The sequence below is a fragment of the Elephas maximus genome, chromosome 25, assembly GCF_024166365.1.
Source record: "Elephas maximus indicus isolate mEleMax1 chromosome 25, mEleMax1 primary haplotype, whole genome shotgun sequence".
Taxonomy (NCBI): Eukaryota; Metazoa; Chordata; class Mammalia; order Proboscidea; family Elephantidae; genus Elephas; species Elephas maximus.
The window spans coordinates 61,271,642-61,290,750 of record NC_064843.1 but is presented as its reverse complement, the minus strand read 5'-3'; the positions used below and the strand labels follow the sequence as shown (position 1 = coordinate 61,290,750).

Genomic DNA, 19,109 nt, shown 5'->3' with positions numbered 1-19,109 from the left:
AAAGAGAAGAAGCCCTGGATAAATAAAGCACTATTGAAGAAGAATATAGAAAAAGGACTCACACTACCTGACCTCTGAACCTACTAGACAGCTATGGTAGTCAGAACAGCTTGGTATTGGTATAATGATAGATACATTGACCAACGGAACAGAATTGAAAACCTAGATGTAAATCCATCCACCTATAGTCACCTGATCTTCAACAAGGGCCCAAAGCCCATCAAATGGGGAAAAGATAGTCTTTTTAACAAATGATGCTAGAAAAACCAGATGTCCATCTCCAAAAAAATGTAACAGGACCCATATCTCACACCATACACAAAAACTAATTCAAAATGGATCAAAGACCTAAATATAAAACCAAAAACTATAAAGATCATAGAAGAAAAAACAGGATAAATGTTAGAGGCCCTAATACATGGCATTAACAGGATGCAAACCAAAACAACACACAAACTCCAGAAGATAAGCTAGATAACTGGGATCTTCTAAAAATCAAACACTTATGCTCATCAAAAGCTTCACCAAAAGAGCAAAAAGAGAACTTACAGACTAGGAAAAAATTTTTGGCTGTGACAAATCTGACAAAGGTCTAATCTAAAATCTACAGGAAAATCCAACGCCCCTACAACAAAAGACAAATAATCCAATTAAAAATGGGCAAAGGAGATGAACAGACACTTCACCAAAGAAGACATTCAAGTGACTGAAAGACACATGAGGAAACGGTTGTGATCACTAGCCCTTAGAGAAATGCAAATCAAAACCACAATGAGACAGTTATTTCTTGTTTTTTGATTCATAACTGGCACAAATCAAAAAACCAGGAAATAAAAAATGTTGGAGAGGCTGCAGGGAGATCGGAACTCTTATGCATTGCTGGTGGGAATGCAAAATGATACAACCATTTTGAAAAACTATATGGGGCTTCCTTAGAAAGCTAGAAATAGAAATACCATATGATCCAGCAATTCCGCTCCTAGGAATATACCCTAGAAAAATAAGAGCCATGACATGAATAGACATACGCACACCCATGTTCATTGCAGCATTGTTTACAATAGCAAAAAGATGGCAACAGCCTAGATGCCCATCAATAAATGAATGGATAAACAAACTATGGTACATACACACAATGCAATGCTACACAAAGATAAAGAACAATGATGAATCTGTGAAGCATCTCACAACATGGTTGAGGGCATTATGCTGAGTGGAATAAGTCAATCACAAAAGGGCAAATATTGTATGAGACCATTACTGTAAAAACCCATGAAAAGGTTTACACATGAAAAGAAACAATCTTTGATGGTTACAAGGGAGGGGAGGAGTGGGGATGGAAAAACACTAAATAGACAATAGATAAGCGGTAACTTTGGTGAAGGGTAAGACAGTACACAATACTGGGGAAGCCAGCACAACTTGTACAAGGCAAGGTCATGTAAGCTCCATAGACACATCCAAACTTAAGAAAAAAATAGGGGGGCAAGGGAGGGAGGAGAAACGGTGTGCAGCAGAGTTCTATGCTTTCATGTTATTTATTCAGTCTGTATGCTGAACAAATAATCTGAGAAACTGGGCTATATGAAGAAGAATGTGGCATCAGGACTGGAGGAAGACTCATTAACAACTTGTGATATGCAGATGACACAACCCTGATTGCTGAAAGTGAAGACTACTTGAAGGAGTTACTGAGGAAGGTCAAAGATTTCAATTATTACTAAATGATAAAGCTATTCCTCCTAATATCAGTAAGATGAAATATTCTGACCTACTAAACTTTTAATTATAACTAATATTTGTGCTTAAATTTTAATGCATGCTTCTGTACTGCGGACAAAGAGGCATATTTGCAAAGAACAATCTCCATGTCTAATTAACTGGTAGAAACATTATCAATTAATATCACCTTGATAACATTTATAAGCAATTTTTAAGTGAAGTATAAGGACTTGTTACAATATGGCCACCTTACACCAAAATCTGGTTCATTTGATTAAAGGCACAAGTATAAAAAGAGACTACAAAAATACCCAAGATGATTGAAAACACAAATCCACACAAAAACTCATACACAAATGTCCACAAGTAATCTTAACATCCTAAAACTCTCCACCCTGCTGTCTTTCCCACCTTAGTTAATGACACTCCACCCTTCCAGTGATTTAGGCCCAAACCCTCGGCTTCATCTTTTTCAGCTCTTTCTTGTACCCCTCACTTGCAGTCGATAGCACATTGGGTTGGTTCTACCTTCAAAATGCACCCAGAATCCAACCACTTCTCACGACCCCCAGCACTGGTCTACCACCACCTCTTGCCTAGGTTGTTACAACAGCATTCTGATTTGTCTCCACGCTTCTACCCTTGTCCCTGACAATCTGTTCTCAACAAAGCAGCCATAATGTAAGATGAACATAGCTTACATTAAGGCTCTAGGAGAACTTTCAGCTAAAGCACTAGGGTCTGCTTCCCCTAAGGTACATTCTTCCGGTACTGTTTCAGTGTTAGGGTCATGTAAGCGATGGGAGATGAAACCGCTTTCTGCTGCCCCTACAGGTTGCAACTGAAGACAACGTTATAGGTACTGCTGATACTACTGCAGTTTGTTGCCTAATTTTATAACGCAAAAAAAAAAAAAAAAAAAAAACCATTGCTGTTGAATTTATTCTAACTCATGGAGACCCCGTGTGTTACAGAGTAGAACTGAGCTCCATTAAGTTTTCTTGGCCTTTCTTCCATGGTGCCACTGGGTGGGCTTGAACTACCAACCTTTTGGTTAGTAGTCAAGCATAAAGGAAATGCTAAAATTTCAGTTACAGCTTAGTGAGAATAAAGGTGTAACCCCTCTTCCTGAATGCTACCCATCCACGAACCCAGGCTAAGAGCCCCTGCAATGGCTCCCACCTCACTCTGAGTAAAAGCCAAAGTCCTCGAGTGGCTGAGGCCCCTCCGTGGCTACCTTCTCCTCGCCCTCCCCGTAATGCAGAGCCTACTACAGGCTCTTCCATCTCCGACTCATCTCCAAGTGGTCTGCTACTTGCTGTCCCTGCTCCAGCCTCACAGACTTCCATGTTGGTCTTCACACATTCCAGCCCACTTCCTCATCAGTAGTCCTACCTGGTATCCTCCTCCAACATCTGCGAGCCTTTCTCCCCACCTCAATGTCAAGAATTTGCTCAAATGTCACCGTCTCATCCCATTTACAATGTGGAAACCTGGCCTCCCTGCCCCACTCCCTGTTTTACTTTTCTGTGCAGCATAACCTATTTGTCTCCTCTCACTAGACTAAAACTTCAGGAGGGTAGGAATTCTCGACTATTTGCTCAGTGCTGTAGCCCTACGGAAAGAACAATGCCTGGCACATAGTAAGTGCTCGATAAATACGTTACATGAATGGATCATGCAGCTTGCATACAGACAGCCAGAGATTTCCCCGTGTTCATTACATGTCTTTGTATACATGATGAATGCTACAATAGAGCTATACACAGTGTTGTGGGAGCCAGAAGATCCAGTGAGCAATGCAAGAGTCTTTGCCCGTCTCTGTCAAACACTTTTGTGATGTCCTGAGCTTTCCATAACATGGACATCCCTCCCCACCAGATTGGGAAGGCTCACAGCTCAGTGTATATCATAGTCCACTCTAAAGGGCCAGGGCCTCATGGCTCCTAGCCTAACATAAATCAAAAACAAAACCCGTTGCCATCAAGTGGATTCCAACTCATTGCAACCCTATAGGATAGAGCAGAACTGCCCCATAGGGTTTCCAAGGAGCAGCTGTTGGATTCAAACAGTCAACCCTTTAGTCAGCAGCCGAGCTCTTAGCCACTGAGCCACTGGGCACAACAAATGTTCAGTGGATACAGGGCCATTATACTGCCAGGTATCACACATTGCACAAACACTACTGCACCAGACAGTCCATGGACATCTACTGTGGATTAGAAGGCACACCATTTTGCATTATGCTGTGAAGCTTGACCTCTGCTACTTACATTCACCAAAAGAGGCCCACTTTGGAATTTTCATTTGCTCCTAGAATTCAGGGAGGGAAATGGGTAGTAGTAAAGGTTTGGCTCTACTCTAAAGCTATGCTATCCACTACAGGAGCCTTTAGCCACACTTAAAACATGGCTACCCCAACTTAAGATGTGTGGTAAGTGCAAAATATCCCATTAGTACTTTTTCATATTGATTACATGTTAAGAGTATTTTGGATATAGTGGGCCAAATATACATGTATGATACACATACCTGTTGTATTTTCCACACATAGCAATCCCATATGTCAGAGTAGAACTGCCCCATAGGGTTTTCTAGGCTATAATCTTTACAGGAGCAGATTGCCATGTCTTTCTCCTGCAGAGCTGCTGGGTGGGTTCAAACTATCAATTTTTGGTTAGCAGCTGAGTGCTTAACCACTGTGCCACTAGGGCTCCTTGCACGTACATTCATATTGCAATTAATTTTACCCGCTTCTTGTTGATTTTTTAACGTGGCTAATAAAAATCAAAAACCCATTGCCGTCAAGTTGATTCTGACTCATAGCAACCCTATAGGACAGGGTAGAACTGTTACATAAGGTTTTCAAGGCTTTAATCTTTATGGAAGCACATCTTTCTCCTGCAGAGCGACTGGTGGGTTCGAACTGCCAATCTTCTGGTTAGCAGTCAAGCACTTAACCACTGTGCCACCAGTGGCTATGAGGACCTTTAAAGTTACATGCGTGGCTCTCACTGTATTTACGTTGGACAGGGCTGCTCTACATTGCCTAGTATTTGCCTCTAAAAGTTATTCTTCTATTAGCTTTTTGCTCAGCTCAAAAAAACTGTAGGTTTACGCCACAGGTGACCTTTTTGCCCGCGGACACTGAGGCCAGGTGGCTGGTGTACATGTGCCTGTTCACACATCGGGTGCTGGGAACAGCTGCTCATCCGTTTGCTTTGGTTTTAATGGGAATGAGACGATGAAGGCCTGTGGCCTGCAAAAGGGAAATGCAAGTGTGCCTATAGGTTCGTGTCCCCATTACTTTCATGTAGCAATTGACAGGAGCACCTAGAAAAAGTGAAAAATGAATATGTCTGAGAAACTGATTCACTGTGAAAACACAGCTCCTTAAAAACAGACAATTAGAGTGTCATTTATTAAGGATTACTCAGTCATTCAACAAATATTGATTAAACGCCTGCTGCGTTCCCGACACTCTTCTGGGAGCTGAACAAAACTGCCTAAAATTCCTGCTCTCATGGAGCTGATCTTTTATTGATTCCAGAACCATATTCTGAGAAATAGTTCTGAAATCCTTTAAATTTTTAAATGAAATTGTAATCTCATATTCAACCACCCCTGAAATTTATAACAGGAGTAAAGAATAGATGTGATGTCAGAAACGGACCAGGAGTTATGGAGATCTGAGTCTGTGTTTCAGCTGCAGGAAACTTCTTGAAAAATGAAATGGCTTCAAAACAAACCAGGAAAGACACTTACTGTTTCATTTTCAACATACGTGATTCTTAATTAACACGAAATTGATCTTTACATACATGTGCGTATCACACACACATGCACACACCAAACGGAGACAATATTTATTGTCAAATTATCAAGCTCTATCTCTTATTTCTTGATGAATTCTCAGATAAATCATAAAGACTAAGCATATTCATTGAGGGTTTATAAAATGAGACAAAGACCTTCTGTGGCATGAACATCAATCTGCTAAATAAAAACTCAGAAAGGCAATGCCCATTTTGATGCTTCCCTGGAAACCCTGGTGGTGTAGTGGTAAAGTGCTATGGCTGCTAACCAAAAGGCTGGCAGTTCGAATCTACCAGGTGCTCCTTGGAAACTCTATGGGGCAGTTCTACCCTGTCTTATAGGGTCACTGTAAGTCTGAATCGACTCAGCGGCGATGAGTTTGGTTTTTTTGGTATAGGGGGACTAGGCCTGAGTCTAGCGATGGTGGGCTCACTAGATATTCCTAAATGTGGTCCTACTTTCACCTGCTTTTACTTTCCATGTATTTCCAAGTGAGAGGTTTCTAATCTTCACTCTTTCATTAAGCCTCTATGGCGGGTTCCTCCTTTCTGTCCCATGAAATATAAACATGAAAGAGAACACGTCCACTTCCTGTTCTACACAAAATCTTTCCCAACCTTCCCAGAAGCAAACACACACTCTGAGACCAGCATGATTTAGCTGTTCTTTCCTCAAAAAAAAAAAAAAAAAAAAAAAAAAATTTTTTTTTTTTTTTTCCTCAAGGGGTCAGGTGTGGTTCTAAAGTTGCCTTGAATCAGAGAGGGAAGTTAGAGGTGGTGTTCCTTATCTTGCTACAGGGCTTCCTTTTCCCACAGAACAAGAAAGGTATACTGAGGGGATCCCCCTTGGGCTCTCTGGCTTCCTAGCCCTCCCCCGTGGTCCTCATCTCCCCACATCGCCTCCCGCTTACCCTTCCTCTCTCTGATGTGCCTGGATGCCAAACTTGTGATTCCTCAGGAAAAGTCACCTCTCCATGAAGAAGCCCTTGCCTACTGAACCCTTCTTTTGTCTTCAAAGTCTTGCAGCCTTGGTCACCTGGTTCATGACAACAGGTTTTCTTCTGTGTGTGGCTGACTCTGGCCTCAGAAGTCAGAATTTATAGTATTTCATCAGACCATACACATAATGAAATAGAAATCGAGCATAAAAGTAGAAGTAAAAAGATTTTTCAACCACAAATTGAATGAATGTGTTGTTTTAAACACCTTTAAGTTTACGTGTGTGTATAATCATTCAATGTTGGAGAAAAGAGGGAAACTTTTTGATGCCAGGAGCTGAAAACAAAATGATGGGAAAAGAATGAGTAAGCTGAGTATTTCTGGATTCCAAAGAAGTGATCCATGTAACAGCAACAAAATAATTTGATACTTGTAGGTCTTTTAGTTAACACCAAAAAAGAAAAAAACAACTACAAAAAGTAAATAAAGTTCTTTGGGGTTCTATTCAAGGAGACTGATTAAGGGCACCAGAAGGAGTGATGTCACTGAAACACTTTCAATGATAACATGACCTGGAACAGATGTCATGGTGACACACTAGGAAAAAAGTGGCAACCAAGCAGGAGTTAGCCACCCCCAGAAAAACCAACCAAACAAAAACACCAGGGGAGGAATCATTTAAAGGCAGGCTATCTAAGGATCTAAGGGCATTTTTATTTACTGAGAAAAGTTGACAATTAGTTGTACGATTTACCTCAGCAGTAAATAAATATTCATTCATAGAAAATAATCTCTAGCCCAATAAACATTAGTTGGATGAATACATTTGGAACATATTCCCCCAAATTAAAAAAGTCAAATTTCAGAGCAGCATCGCTTGGAAGGGCATGGAGATGGGATGAGTGTGCCCCACTAGTGAATAGACAAGTGGAAAGAAAGGTTGGGGTGAAGGTTAGGAATGGGCAGGCAGGGAAAAGAAAAAGGATCAGTCACACCACATACTAACTCTACATCAAGTCTGGAAACTTCCTAGAGATTAGTAAAGGAAGTTAAAAGGGCTAAAAGGAAAGCATTTTCCACATAATTTTACACATTTAAAGTGAAAGTTAACAGAAACATTAAGAAGTATTCGCACCTCAAAGACAAGCGGGCACTAAATGCAGGAGAAGGGATCCCCGCTGGGATTTGCTGATAGAGGAGGACATGGCTAAGAATTGAATGAGTTATTGGTCCCCAGTACTCACCAGCATGGCCAGAGGGCAGGTGACAGACACAAATATAATTTCCCAAGGGAAGAAGAACAAAATTGGGTGGGATACTGGAACATGAGGCCATGAAATTTAAAGCAACCGAACTTAAGAGCAATAGCAATCTCTTCCAAAATGTCAAGAGAAGTGAAGCAAAAAATGGAAAAACATGGTATAGCTGAAGGTTATGGAAAAACAAGTGTTCAGGGCCTTTGTCCTTGCAGTGCCCTCTGCCTAGAAGGCTCTGACCTTAGGTTGGACGGGGCTCCTTCCCGTGCCTCCTTGAGGTCTTGGCTCAGTGAGGCCATCCCCGTGAGGCCTTCTGGGAGCACCCTGTGTGCAACTGCACACCCCGCCCACTCACCCCCTCACCTGCTTTACTCTTCCCATTTGCCCCCATCATCTACAGGCTGTATTGTTTATCTCTTTACCTTATTGAAGTCTTTCTCTTCCAGCTAGAACGCAGGCCCCATGAGGATGAAAACCTTGGTGTGTTTTAGTCACTTCTGTCACCCTAGCACCTGGAATCAGGGCTAGTACACAGTACACACATTTACTGAGTAACTGACTGGATGGGTAACTGAGGGCAGCTGCTCGGTCTTCTGGAAGAGAAAACTCGCCTCAGCCAGTACCCTCTCCCCTCTGCAGTGGTGACTGGGTGTCAGCCGGAGTCCAGCAGTTATGTTGTCAGTGTGATGGATGCCAGTTTCAGGATGAAGCTGACACCAGGGAAGGCAGAGTGGAAACAAGGAAAGAGATCAAAACCCTGAAGATACAAATCCTAAAGGCCTGTCTCTCTCCAGGCCTCCCAGTTGTGTGAGCCAACAAATGCCCTTATGGTTGAAGCCACCTTGAATTTTTTCTTTTATTTCTAACTGAAAGCATTCTTACTGCTAATCTGAATTTCTAAGCTTAAAAAGATGGTTGAAAAAAAAAATTAAGGGGAGGAGGTGTGTGAAAAGAAAGGGCAAGAAACCAGAAATCAGTTAAGAGAAATTAAAATGTTCTCTGGATAAAAATAATTAAAAAAAAAAAAAAAAAGGACTCCTAGAGTCCATATATTCTTATAAAATTTAGCCCAATAATCTATTTATGCAATACAGAAGGGATTTAATATCTCAACATTTCCACAAAATTGCCAGATAAGATCATAAAAAGTTTGAAGCACATGTGACCTACGTGGTTTTCGAGGTAGAATCACAATCCCTTCTCATGAGATAATACATCTGTGAGAAACAGGGGCACCTCCAGTGCTCGTCAAACCTCGACAAGCAGAAAAACCAGCTGGAAGGCTTGTCAGAACACAGGCTCTAGGCTAACGCAGACGCCACGGGCCTGGGGCAGAGCCGGGGATTCTGCATTTTAACAAGTTCTCGGTGGATGCTGCTGCTGCTGGTCCACGGAGCACACCTGGAGTAGATCCAAAGAGCCCAAGAATGCAGAGCCTTCCTGTGTCCTCACAGGAAGGGTGGGGTGGCCTTGGGGCTGGAAGCCATAGGTTCATGGGAGAAAGGCAGAAGATGCCATAGTCTGTGATGACTGTGGAGCTGCCAGCCCATCCCTGGGTGGTCTTCTGGGACACCAGGGATGAACAACCCCTTGTACGGCCTGTTACTAAAAGCCAAGTACAAGCCCCATAGATACGAAGGGTGAATGTCACAGAGCATCTCTGCACAGATTCCTGATTTACGAGGGATGCTGGCCACTGTACCTGGACCCTCCGCCACCCCCTTGACGGAATCCAGTGCCAGTGCAGGGGAGCAACTATGACAAAATCTGGCAACTTCCAGAGAATCTTGTGGGGAAATGGGTGGAGAGAAGGAGGCCCTGAAAAAGCAATGCCACTTTGGGGTAACTGAGGCCAGGGACCGATTTCAGAATGATGGCTGGGCCTATTTGAGGCCGCCCATGCTCACATTTATAAATTTCATTTTGTGATATATGAATTCCTCCAAATTCCTTGCTTAATTCCCATAATTTTTTAAATACAAGTATCTCTGGAATGTGAGCAACTCCACAGCAGTATCTTCAGGTCAGCATCCTCTCATTTAATCAAGGTCAGCTGCCCGAAGGGGCACGCAGGAGTGCAGGCTGTAAAGGGCAGAAGAGAGGAGGAGTTCAGGATAGTGTATCATTCCCTTTAGGTAGGAGCTGAACAATCCCAACCGCAAAGCCACCAGTTCTAACACTAAATGTGTGATTTCTCTAGAAAAGTTTTTATGCTTAGGATTCTGCTTAAAGTGAAGAATTGAGAATCTAGGCTTTCTCTAGAAAAAATGGCCTACTGTCATGTCCACAAATAGAAGAGCCCTGACTGTGACAAACATGTGGGGTTGAGGGGTATTCTCCCTACAAGACCTGACACAAATTCTCAAACTAGAAAAGGGATGGAAGGAACAGTAACAGACCACATGGCCCTCTGAGAGTGTATCTGCTGAGACCTGGGTGTCGGGGTGAGGGGACGGGGTGATGACAAAACTCACAGAGGTCACCAGGGTTACTGTGAGGGCTCAGATGGCAACAGTGACCTAGAACATGGTTTCCTAGAGGCACAAAGGCTGCTTCAGCTTGTGAGTTGTTAGCTTCTCAGAAAAGAACCCAGGCACACATGATTTGCTCCAGCTTTATATGCAAGTGCTAAAACAGGAATTAAAATGGACGCAGACCCTAAAAATGGTTACACAGAAGACCTGGGCTCTGCTATGGCCAGGCTCTCAGAGAAGTGCTGAGAGGCTCATCATTTAAAAAGACTAGACTTTGCTGTTGATAATAGTAATGCATGCTTGTAGTAAAGGTCAGAGTGTGAAAGAAAAGAATATACCCATGAATTAAGGAGAGAAGCCACTGAAAAGAGGCCACCACTGTGGCCAGACCCAGGCCCCCCCCAGATTCCGCGTCACCTGGCTGCTCCCCATCTCCAGCGTGTACTTCTTCAACTACATTTGGTCACAAGGAGATCCCCATGTCATAAGAAAAGCAGTCAATGCACTCTACTCAAGAATGCAGAGTGTAAAAATACATTTTAAATTCTACTTGAAAGGAAAAAAAATTAAAAACCTCAGTGTTTACCAGACTAACTACATTTTCTATTACAGAAGTAATGCATGTTCATGATTTTTTTTTTAATGATACAGAACAGAGAGACATAAAGCAAAATGTGAGTCACCATCTCCCAGCCCTACTTCCTAGAGGCACATAAGGTTAATACAATCCTGAGTAACTTTCTGGAACTGTCTATCCATATGCAAGATAAAAAACTAGATATGACTCTTTCTTTCTTTTTAATTATTGAATTGAGTGAGTTTTAGCTGTGCGCATGTCCCAGCTAGTAGCAACTCATCTGCCAGCCTCCCTTGCAGCTAGGTAGGGCTGTGCAACAAGCTCCTGACCACACAGTATGAATGGACACAGTGGATGTTCCCTAACAGGAAAGTACTTCCTGGCCACTTCCCTTCCCACTTCCCCATGGGCTGGCCCATGGCTGCAGTCTCTGAGCCAGCTCTGACCACATGGAGGAGGGGAGCACTCTGGCAGTGGGTCTTAAGCTTTTTTGTGCCATGGATCCCTTTGGTAGTTGGGTGATTCTCATGGAACCCTTTTCAGGTCAATGATTTTAAATACAAAGATTACAAAGGAAAGACTATATCAAAATACAGTTACAAAAATACTTTTTTAATGTATGCTAAAAAAAAATTTTTTTTTTTTTTATAGTATCTGTACCTTCTTGTTAACACACTAACAAGTTCTCGTTGTAGATAAAACAACTCCTGAAATTTCAAAACAGGATGAGCACACACGATGTCTGGAGATCTCTGCAACTACTCCAATGTGATATGGTTAACAGCCAAGCTCTTAACCACTGACTCAAAATTTCAATAAGGCTTTAGTAGTCTTTCTTCCCACCCAAGTTCACAAACCCTTGACTCAGGGAGAGCTGCATGCTGAAGGCTGATCAGGGTGGGATCCAACTGGGCTGCCCCAGTTACCTAGTGCTGCTGTAACAGAAATACCACAAGTGGTGGATTTAAAGAATAGAACTTCAATTTCTCACAGTTCAGGAGGCTAGATGTCCGAATTCAGGGCACTGGCTGTAGGAAAGGCTCTCTCTCTGATGACTCTAGGGGAAGGCCCTTGTCTCTTCCAGCTTCACTGCCCCAGGCATTCCTCGGTGCCTTGGTGATCTTCACGTGGCATCCGTCTTTCCCCTTTTGTGCTTGCCTCTGTGACTGATCTGTTCTTTTTATAACTCAGAAGTGATTAGGTTTAAGTCACACACTACACTTAACAAAGAAAACCCTATTCCCAAATATCTTCAGGTACCGGGGTCAAGATTCCAACACATATTTTGAGGGGGACACAATTAGATCCATAACAGGGGCAGAAGGACGAGTTGGGCTGTGAGTGATGGGGTGATAGCACAGGGGAGCGGATCCCATGGGAGGTCTGGCCCTGGGAAGACACTGCCTGGAAGAAGGCACCTGGCCCTTTCTGCTGTCATCACCTCCCCATCCCGACACGCAGACCAGTCAATGGATGCAGGCTGCACTTGGGGTGGGGCAGGGCCTTAGGCTTCCCACCAGGGCAGTCACTCAAGCTGGAGACCCAGCTTCTTGCTGTTGGTGCTGACAGCTCCAGAAGCTGGGAACAGGAGGTGACTGGGCGGCATACCATAGCGTCCACATCTGTATACCTCCCGTTTTATGCATACTTTTTTCTTTCTTGACAAATTGGGGGTATATTTAAATACCAATTTATATATCGATGTATTTTTTAACCTAGCATTACATTCTGAGCATTTTTCACTAAGTATTCTTAAAATGATTCTTTAAATAGTTATTAATTCCCTCATATGGGCACCACGAAGTATTTAAACATCCTCTTACTATTGGACGTTTGGAGTATTTCTACTATTTTTTAATCCTCATACTTAAAATCTTGTTTGCAACCCTTGATTCTTGGCCTAGATTCCTAGGAACGGAATTAAAAGGTCAAAGAGTATGAAGTACTTCAGTGCTTCTGCCAAAATGCCGTTAAGAATTTCATGTGGATTTACATTCTGACCAGCATTGCACTGAGTGTTTGTCTCGTTAGAAATGAATGGTACTATTCTTGCCAATTGACCAAAAATAATATCTCACTTTGCTTTGGTTTGTTTTCCCTGATTAGTGACAAGGTTGAAGATTTTTAAATATCTATTATTTGTTTTTCTTCATATGCAAACAGTCTGGTCAGGCTTTTTGTTAGTTTTTCTATTTGGTATTAAATAAGTGATTTTCTTGTGGATTGTGAATAGCTCTTTATATATTAAATATATCAACCCTTTGTCATATTTGTTAAAAATATTCTTACTTAGAGGTAAGGTTGCACTTTAATTAGAATAGTTCAAAAATTTTATAAAGTAAAAATGGTCTCAATTTTTCTTCCACTGGTTTTATGTTTTAAAAAAATACTTCCGTCCTAAAATGTGATAAAGATCAATTTTCACTCACACTCCTGAATCACACTCAGCCTTACTTCCACAAGAAAACTTTCTTTGACTGGGCCAAATCTCTGTATGATTCATTTTCGTAGTAACACATACCCATCACTGGCTATGCCCATCACCCCTGCATTGTATGTTTACATGTGGGTTTACAAGTTTTGAAAACGGCAGGAACCAGGTTTGTATGTAGTTCACCATTGTACTTCCAGAGCCTGGCACACACATATTTTCTAATGTTTTATGTTTTCAATGTTCAGATTTAGCATTTCAATCAGAACAAGAATTTGTTTTACAGTAGAGTATGAAGAAAGTTTCTACCTTGATTTTTGTCCCACCATTTGAAGAACAAGCCTTCCTATTCCCCACTGTTGACACTCCTGATCTTTTTTGGTAGCTGTTTGCTTGACATATTTTTTCCCATCCTTTCAGTTTTAATAAATTTATGTCTTTGTTTCTAAGGAGTGTCTCTTGTAGACAGCATATTGATGGATCCTGTTTTTTTTTTTTTTTAATCCAATCTGTCACTCTCTGTCTCTTTAGGGATACATTTAGACCACTTACGTTCAGTGTAATTATTGATAGGTGTGAGTTTATTGTTGTCATTTTGTAGTGTTTTTTTCTGTGGCGCTGACATTTTCTTTGTTCCTCTTACTCCCCTGTGCTGAATTCCTTTTGTTTGTGGATTTTTCTTTTTAAATTTCTTTCATTTTTGTAGATTTTGTTTTTACTGAGACTTTATGTTTTTCTTCTTTCTTTTAATGAGTAGGTTTGTTAACTTTACTTGTGGTTACCTTATTCTTCCTAGGTTTGAACCAGTCTATTATTACTTGGTATCCTTCTTGGCAAGTTCTATACCTACACTGTTTATTCCCTCTTTCATTGTTCTGACGTTGTTGTCATTTACAGATTAACCTCTTTGGTTCCCTGTTGTAATTCTTTTGGTCTTGGATAGTCCTTGAGAGTTCACTTCCTAGGTTGGTATCTGGCTGATACAATCTTGCATCCAAGATTCAGGCTGTGGTCTGATGTTGTTTGTTCTCAAACCGAAGGATTCCTTTAATAATTCTTGTAATTTGGTTTGGTTTTTACATATCCTCTTAATTTCTGTTTATCTGGAAATGTCCTAATTTCACCATCATATTTGAATGAGAGTTTTGTAGGATATATTATTCTTGGTTGGTAATTTTTTTTCTTTCAGGGTTTTTTTATGTCATCCCATTGCCTTCTTGTCTGCATGGTTTCTGCTGAATAATCAGAGCTTAGTCTTATTGTTTCCTCTCTGTATGTGACTTTTGATTTTTCTCAGGATTCTTTCTTTGCCTTTCGTTTTAGTAAGTGTGATTATGATATGTCTTGGTGATTTCCTATCCTATATGAGGTTTGTTGAGCTTATGAGGTTTGTTGAGCTTCTTGGGTAGTCAGCTTTTCATCTTTCATGATATTAGGGAAGTTTTCAGTCAGCAATTCTTCAATGATCCTTTCTGCATTTTCTGTTTTCTCTCCCTGTTCTGGAATTCTGATTGCTTGCAGATTTTTCTTTTTGACTGTATCCCATATAATTCTCAGGGTTTCTTCATTTTCTTCATTCTTTTTTTCTGATTTTTCCTCAAAGTTGTATCCAAGTATTTGTCTTCAATTTCACTGATCCTGTCTTCCATTGTTTCAAACCTGCTCCTCAACGCTTCTGTGACACTGTTCATTTCTGAAATCTTGTTGATCTTTTGGATTTCTAATTGTTTTTGTATGATTTCTCATTGTGAATTTATTTTAGTATTTTGTTCATATATTATTTTCCTGAATTCTTCCTTTTTTTTTCTGTATTTTCCATGAATTTGTCTATTTTTTCCACATTTTTTGTCTGCTTTTTGCTTCAACTCTTGGTATCTCTGAATATTAGAGATTTGAATTCCCTCTTAGGTAGTTTTAGCACTTTTTCTTCTACTGGGAAGTCATCTGGTGTTTTATTTTGGATGCCTAGTGGAACCATCCCGTCTTGTGTTTTTCTTTGTTTTGATATTGTCTGTTGTGTTTGGGACATTCAGTAGTTATTTTCTTTGTTTACTTAAATCAGTAAAAAGGCAGGCTGTGTGTTCTTTGTTATTTGCTCGTCTGTGGGCACAATACTTTTCACTTCCTTGTCCGATGAGCAGGACCAGTCACTCAGCTATGGTGGAGCACAGCAGGTCCAGTTGAAGGGGAGGGGCTGGGATGGGTTGTTTGTAGCATGTACTAGGGCTGACAGGGCGAGCCGGGAGTCAGTGCAGAGCAAATGCCAGTAGGTCATGCCTGTGCTGCTCAGGGCTATGATGTTCAACACATGGTGCAGGTATGCAGGAAGGAGGGGGGAGGTTGTGATGTGTGGAGCTAAGATGGGTATGGGAAAGAAGAGAGAGAAACTGGAGCCAAAAAACAAAAAGAGAGAGAGAGCTAAAGGAGCTTTCCATTCGAGTGGAGAGACAAGAAACTGAGAAATGGAGAAAAAAAGAAAAAGAGAAATAAATAAATAAAAATTTAAAAAAAGAAAAGAAAACCTCCAGGGATCTCACTGGTGTGGCTATGCAGAGTGGGGAGGTGGCTCCCAGGCCACACAGTACACCCGGGCTAGAAGGCGAAGAGATGTCATACAGTGCCAGGTATTCAGGAGACAGGAAAAGAAGGTAAGTACAGAAAGACAAAAAACTGAGAAATGAAGAACGACAAAAAGAATAAAAAAAGAAAGAAATGCCCCCAGGGATCCCACCAATGTAGCTGCGCAGACCAGGGAAATGGCTCCCAAGCCGCACAGTACAGCCCTGCTAGATGGGACTCCCAAGCCGTGAAAAGAAAAAGGAAACAAACAAAACAAAAACAAACAAAAGGCCCCTAGGATCCTACCAACATGGCAGCACAGACCAGGGAAGCAGTTCCCCAGCCAAGTGGCACTTCACAGCCTTTCAAGAAGAAACAAAGATGGCACACGGAGCCACGTGTTTGAGAGAAATGAAGGGGGAGGAGGTGAGAGGCAGGGAAGAAACCAAAAGAAGCAGAAAAAAAACACCACCAACAACAAAGAAATGGCACTGAGGTAGCCAGCCAGCAGGGCCAGGGCAAATCCAAGTGGCTCGGAAACGGAGCTGGAGCCTCTGGGCCAAGAGATTGCAGACAGCAGTAAGTGGCAGAGGCCGAGCGGGGGGAAGAAGGGTGGGGGCAGGAAAGTGTATATTGCTGGTTACCAGGTGCTCCGTCTCCTGCTGATAGCTCCGTGAAGCTGCTTTCCCGTACTCTCTGTCTGCCAATCTCCAATGTGGGTGGAATGAATCCAAGTGGCATGGAGCTGACATTTCCGGGCGGTCCAAGTGACTGCAGCCAGCTAGGGAGTGGAGGAGGCCAAGCAGCAGGGAGGAGAAAGATGGGGGTGGGAAAGCATATATCACTGGTTACTGGGTGTTCTGTCCCCTGCTGGGAGCTCTGTAAAGCTGCTTTCCATTCTCCCTGTCCACTGATCTCTGATAGGAGTCCAAGATGGTGAATCTGTGTTGTGTTAGCTGATGGGGGACCTCTGCTCATATCACTCCTGGCTCTCTGTTCTCCATCAGTTTCTTATTCCATTAGGTGCTTGACTGAGTTCTTTATCTCTCCATTTGATGCTCAGGGTTCCAGGATTGAAGTTTGTCTCTGTTTTACTTAGTTTTTTGGGTCTTTGGGGTGGTGGGATGGTGTAGTGCTTCTGTCTATAGCACCATGTTGGCTCTGCCTCTCTCCACTGTAGTGAAGCAAACTTTGACATATATGTATGTGTGTATATACATACACACAAAATTCTTACCAGGTTGGTGTCTGTAGTTGGACTCTTTACTGTGGTACGCTGTTCTACCAACATAGATTCTGCCAACATGACATTGTTTGACTATTGTGGAGCTGTATTATGTTTTAATATCTGACAGGGCAAGTCTCTTCTCAATATTTCTCTTCCCCTAAATGTATTCACTAAAATATCTTGATCAAGCCCTCCACCAGTAAAAGACAATTAATTTTTGAAAAAGATTATTAAATAGAAACAGTAGGAAGCATTGCTATTGCTCCTTTTTCACTTTTTAACTTCACAGGTGGCCTTTTGGCCACACATGAGTCCACCTACTTGAGCAGCCCAGCCCGATGGAAGACATAGAGATCCTGTTCCAGAGTGCAGTTGTTGAAGGGGACCATCCGCACAAAGTTCTGGATGAGGACAAACTCAGGGGTGAGGTGCGGCAGAGAAATTATACAAAAGTCCTTGTCCTAAAATGATTTAAAACCAGGAGACATAGAGAGAAAATCAAATCCATTTTCACATAAGCATTATACACAAATTCTTGCTATAAAACATTAAGGAAAATAGGAACAAAATGTGTTGGTTAAGGAAAGAATATTCAAATTATATTTTACAAAAAAAAACTCATCGTCGAGCAGATTCCGACTCATAGTGACCCTACGGGACAGAGTGGAACTGCCCCATATGGTTTCCAAGGAGCGCCTGGTGGATCTGAACTGCCAACCTTTTGATTAGGAGCCGAACTCTTAACCACTATGCCACCTGGGTTTTCTAAATTTTACTATAACTTGGAAATTGATCACATAAAATTTGGGGATATAAGCAACTGCAAGAATATAGAGAAAACATCTGCACGTCTGATTGAAACCTCAATAAAATGATTATTATGAACAATGGGACCCAATCAGCATAGCTCTTTTGTAAAAGCAGGTTTTTTAAATCAAGGATTTTGCACTTGCTAATTCGTTTACACGCAAATGCATAAGTAACTGAGGTAGCATGGCATCCTAGCACAGGCCCTTTGCTCACTAAACGATCCCAAACCAGCCCAGTCCCTTCTCTGTGAGGTGAAAGAGGCCCTTCTGGCTCTAAAATCCTGTGATTACATATAAACAGACTTCTGTGTGTTTTGTCATGACATGAGCCCATTTGGGCAAATAGGTACAAGGGTGTGTTCAAGTGCCAGCTGTGGGTTTAGTTAGCAGACACAGAGGATCCCGCACATCCCAATGGATGCTACTTACCAAGACCTTCTGGTCCTGTGCTGTCCAATACAGTAGCCGCTAGCCACATGTGGCTACTAAGCATTTAGAATGTGGCTAGTGTGATTGGGGAAATTAACTTTTAATTTTATTTCATCTTCTCTCTCTCAACTCTCTTTCATTGCCATTGAGTTAATTCTGACCCATAGCAACCCCATATGACAGAGTAGAACTGCTCCACAGAGTTTCCAAGGAGCGCCTGGTGGATTCAAACTGCCGACCTTTTGGTTAACAGCCAAACTCTTAACCACTGCACCACCAGGGCTCCATATTTTGGACACTTGGGTTAAATAAAATATGTTATTAAAATTGGTTTCACCAGCTTCTCTTTCCGTGTGTTAACGTGGCTGCCAGAACACATGGAATTACTATGCCACCAGGGTTTCCTATTTCATTTTAGTTAATTTAAATTTGAAAACTGATCCTCAATTCAGTTACTGGAAAAGTTTTATGTAGGTTTGGAACCACTTGGGAATGTGAATCTACTTTACCCACTGCCAATTTTATGAAATCTAAATACAGACCAGGTATTTCTGATGAAAGTTTAGTGCTTAAATTGAGATATCCTGTAAGTGAAAAATACATAGATTTCTAAAACTTGGCATGAAAAAAAGAATGTAAAATAGATCATTAATAATTTCTTATATTGATTACATGTTGAAATGACTACATTTTGGATACCAAAAAAACAAAACCAAACCCGTTGCCATCAAGTCGATTCTGACTCAGCAAACCCATAGGACAGAGTAGAGTTGCCCCACAGGGTTTCCAAGGAGCAGCTGGTGGATTCAAACTGCCAACCTTTGGTTAACAGCCAAACTCTTAACCACTGCACCACCAGGGCTCCATATT

The 19,109-nt window shown here is 41.7% G+C and overlaps 1 protein-coding gene across 3 annotated transcripts in view; it reads right to left on the bottom strand.

The window, feature by feature from the left end:
- The window catches only part of CFAP61 (cilia and flagella associated protein 61), a 419,682-nt gene that overhangs the window by 260,851 nt on the left and 139,722 nt on the right, over positions 1-19,109 (bottom strand). For all 3 annotated transcript variants that reach the window (XM_049868785.1, XM_049868786.1, XM_049868787.1), the window contains one exon: positions 17,323-17,462. In XM_049868785.1, coding sequence (XP_049724742.1) covers positions 17,323-17,462 — 140 coding nt within the window. The remainder of the gene's footprint in view (positions 1-17,322; positions 17,463-19,109) is intronic.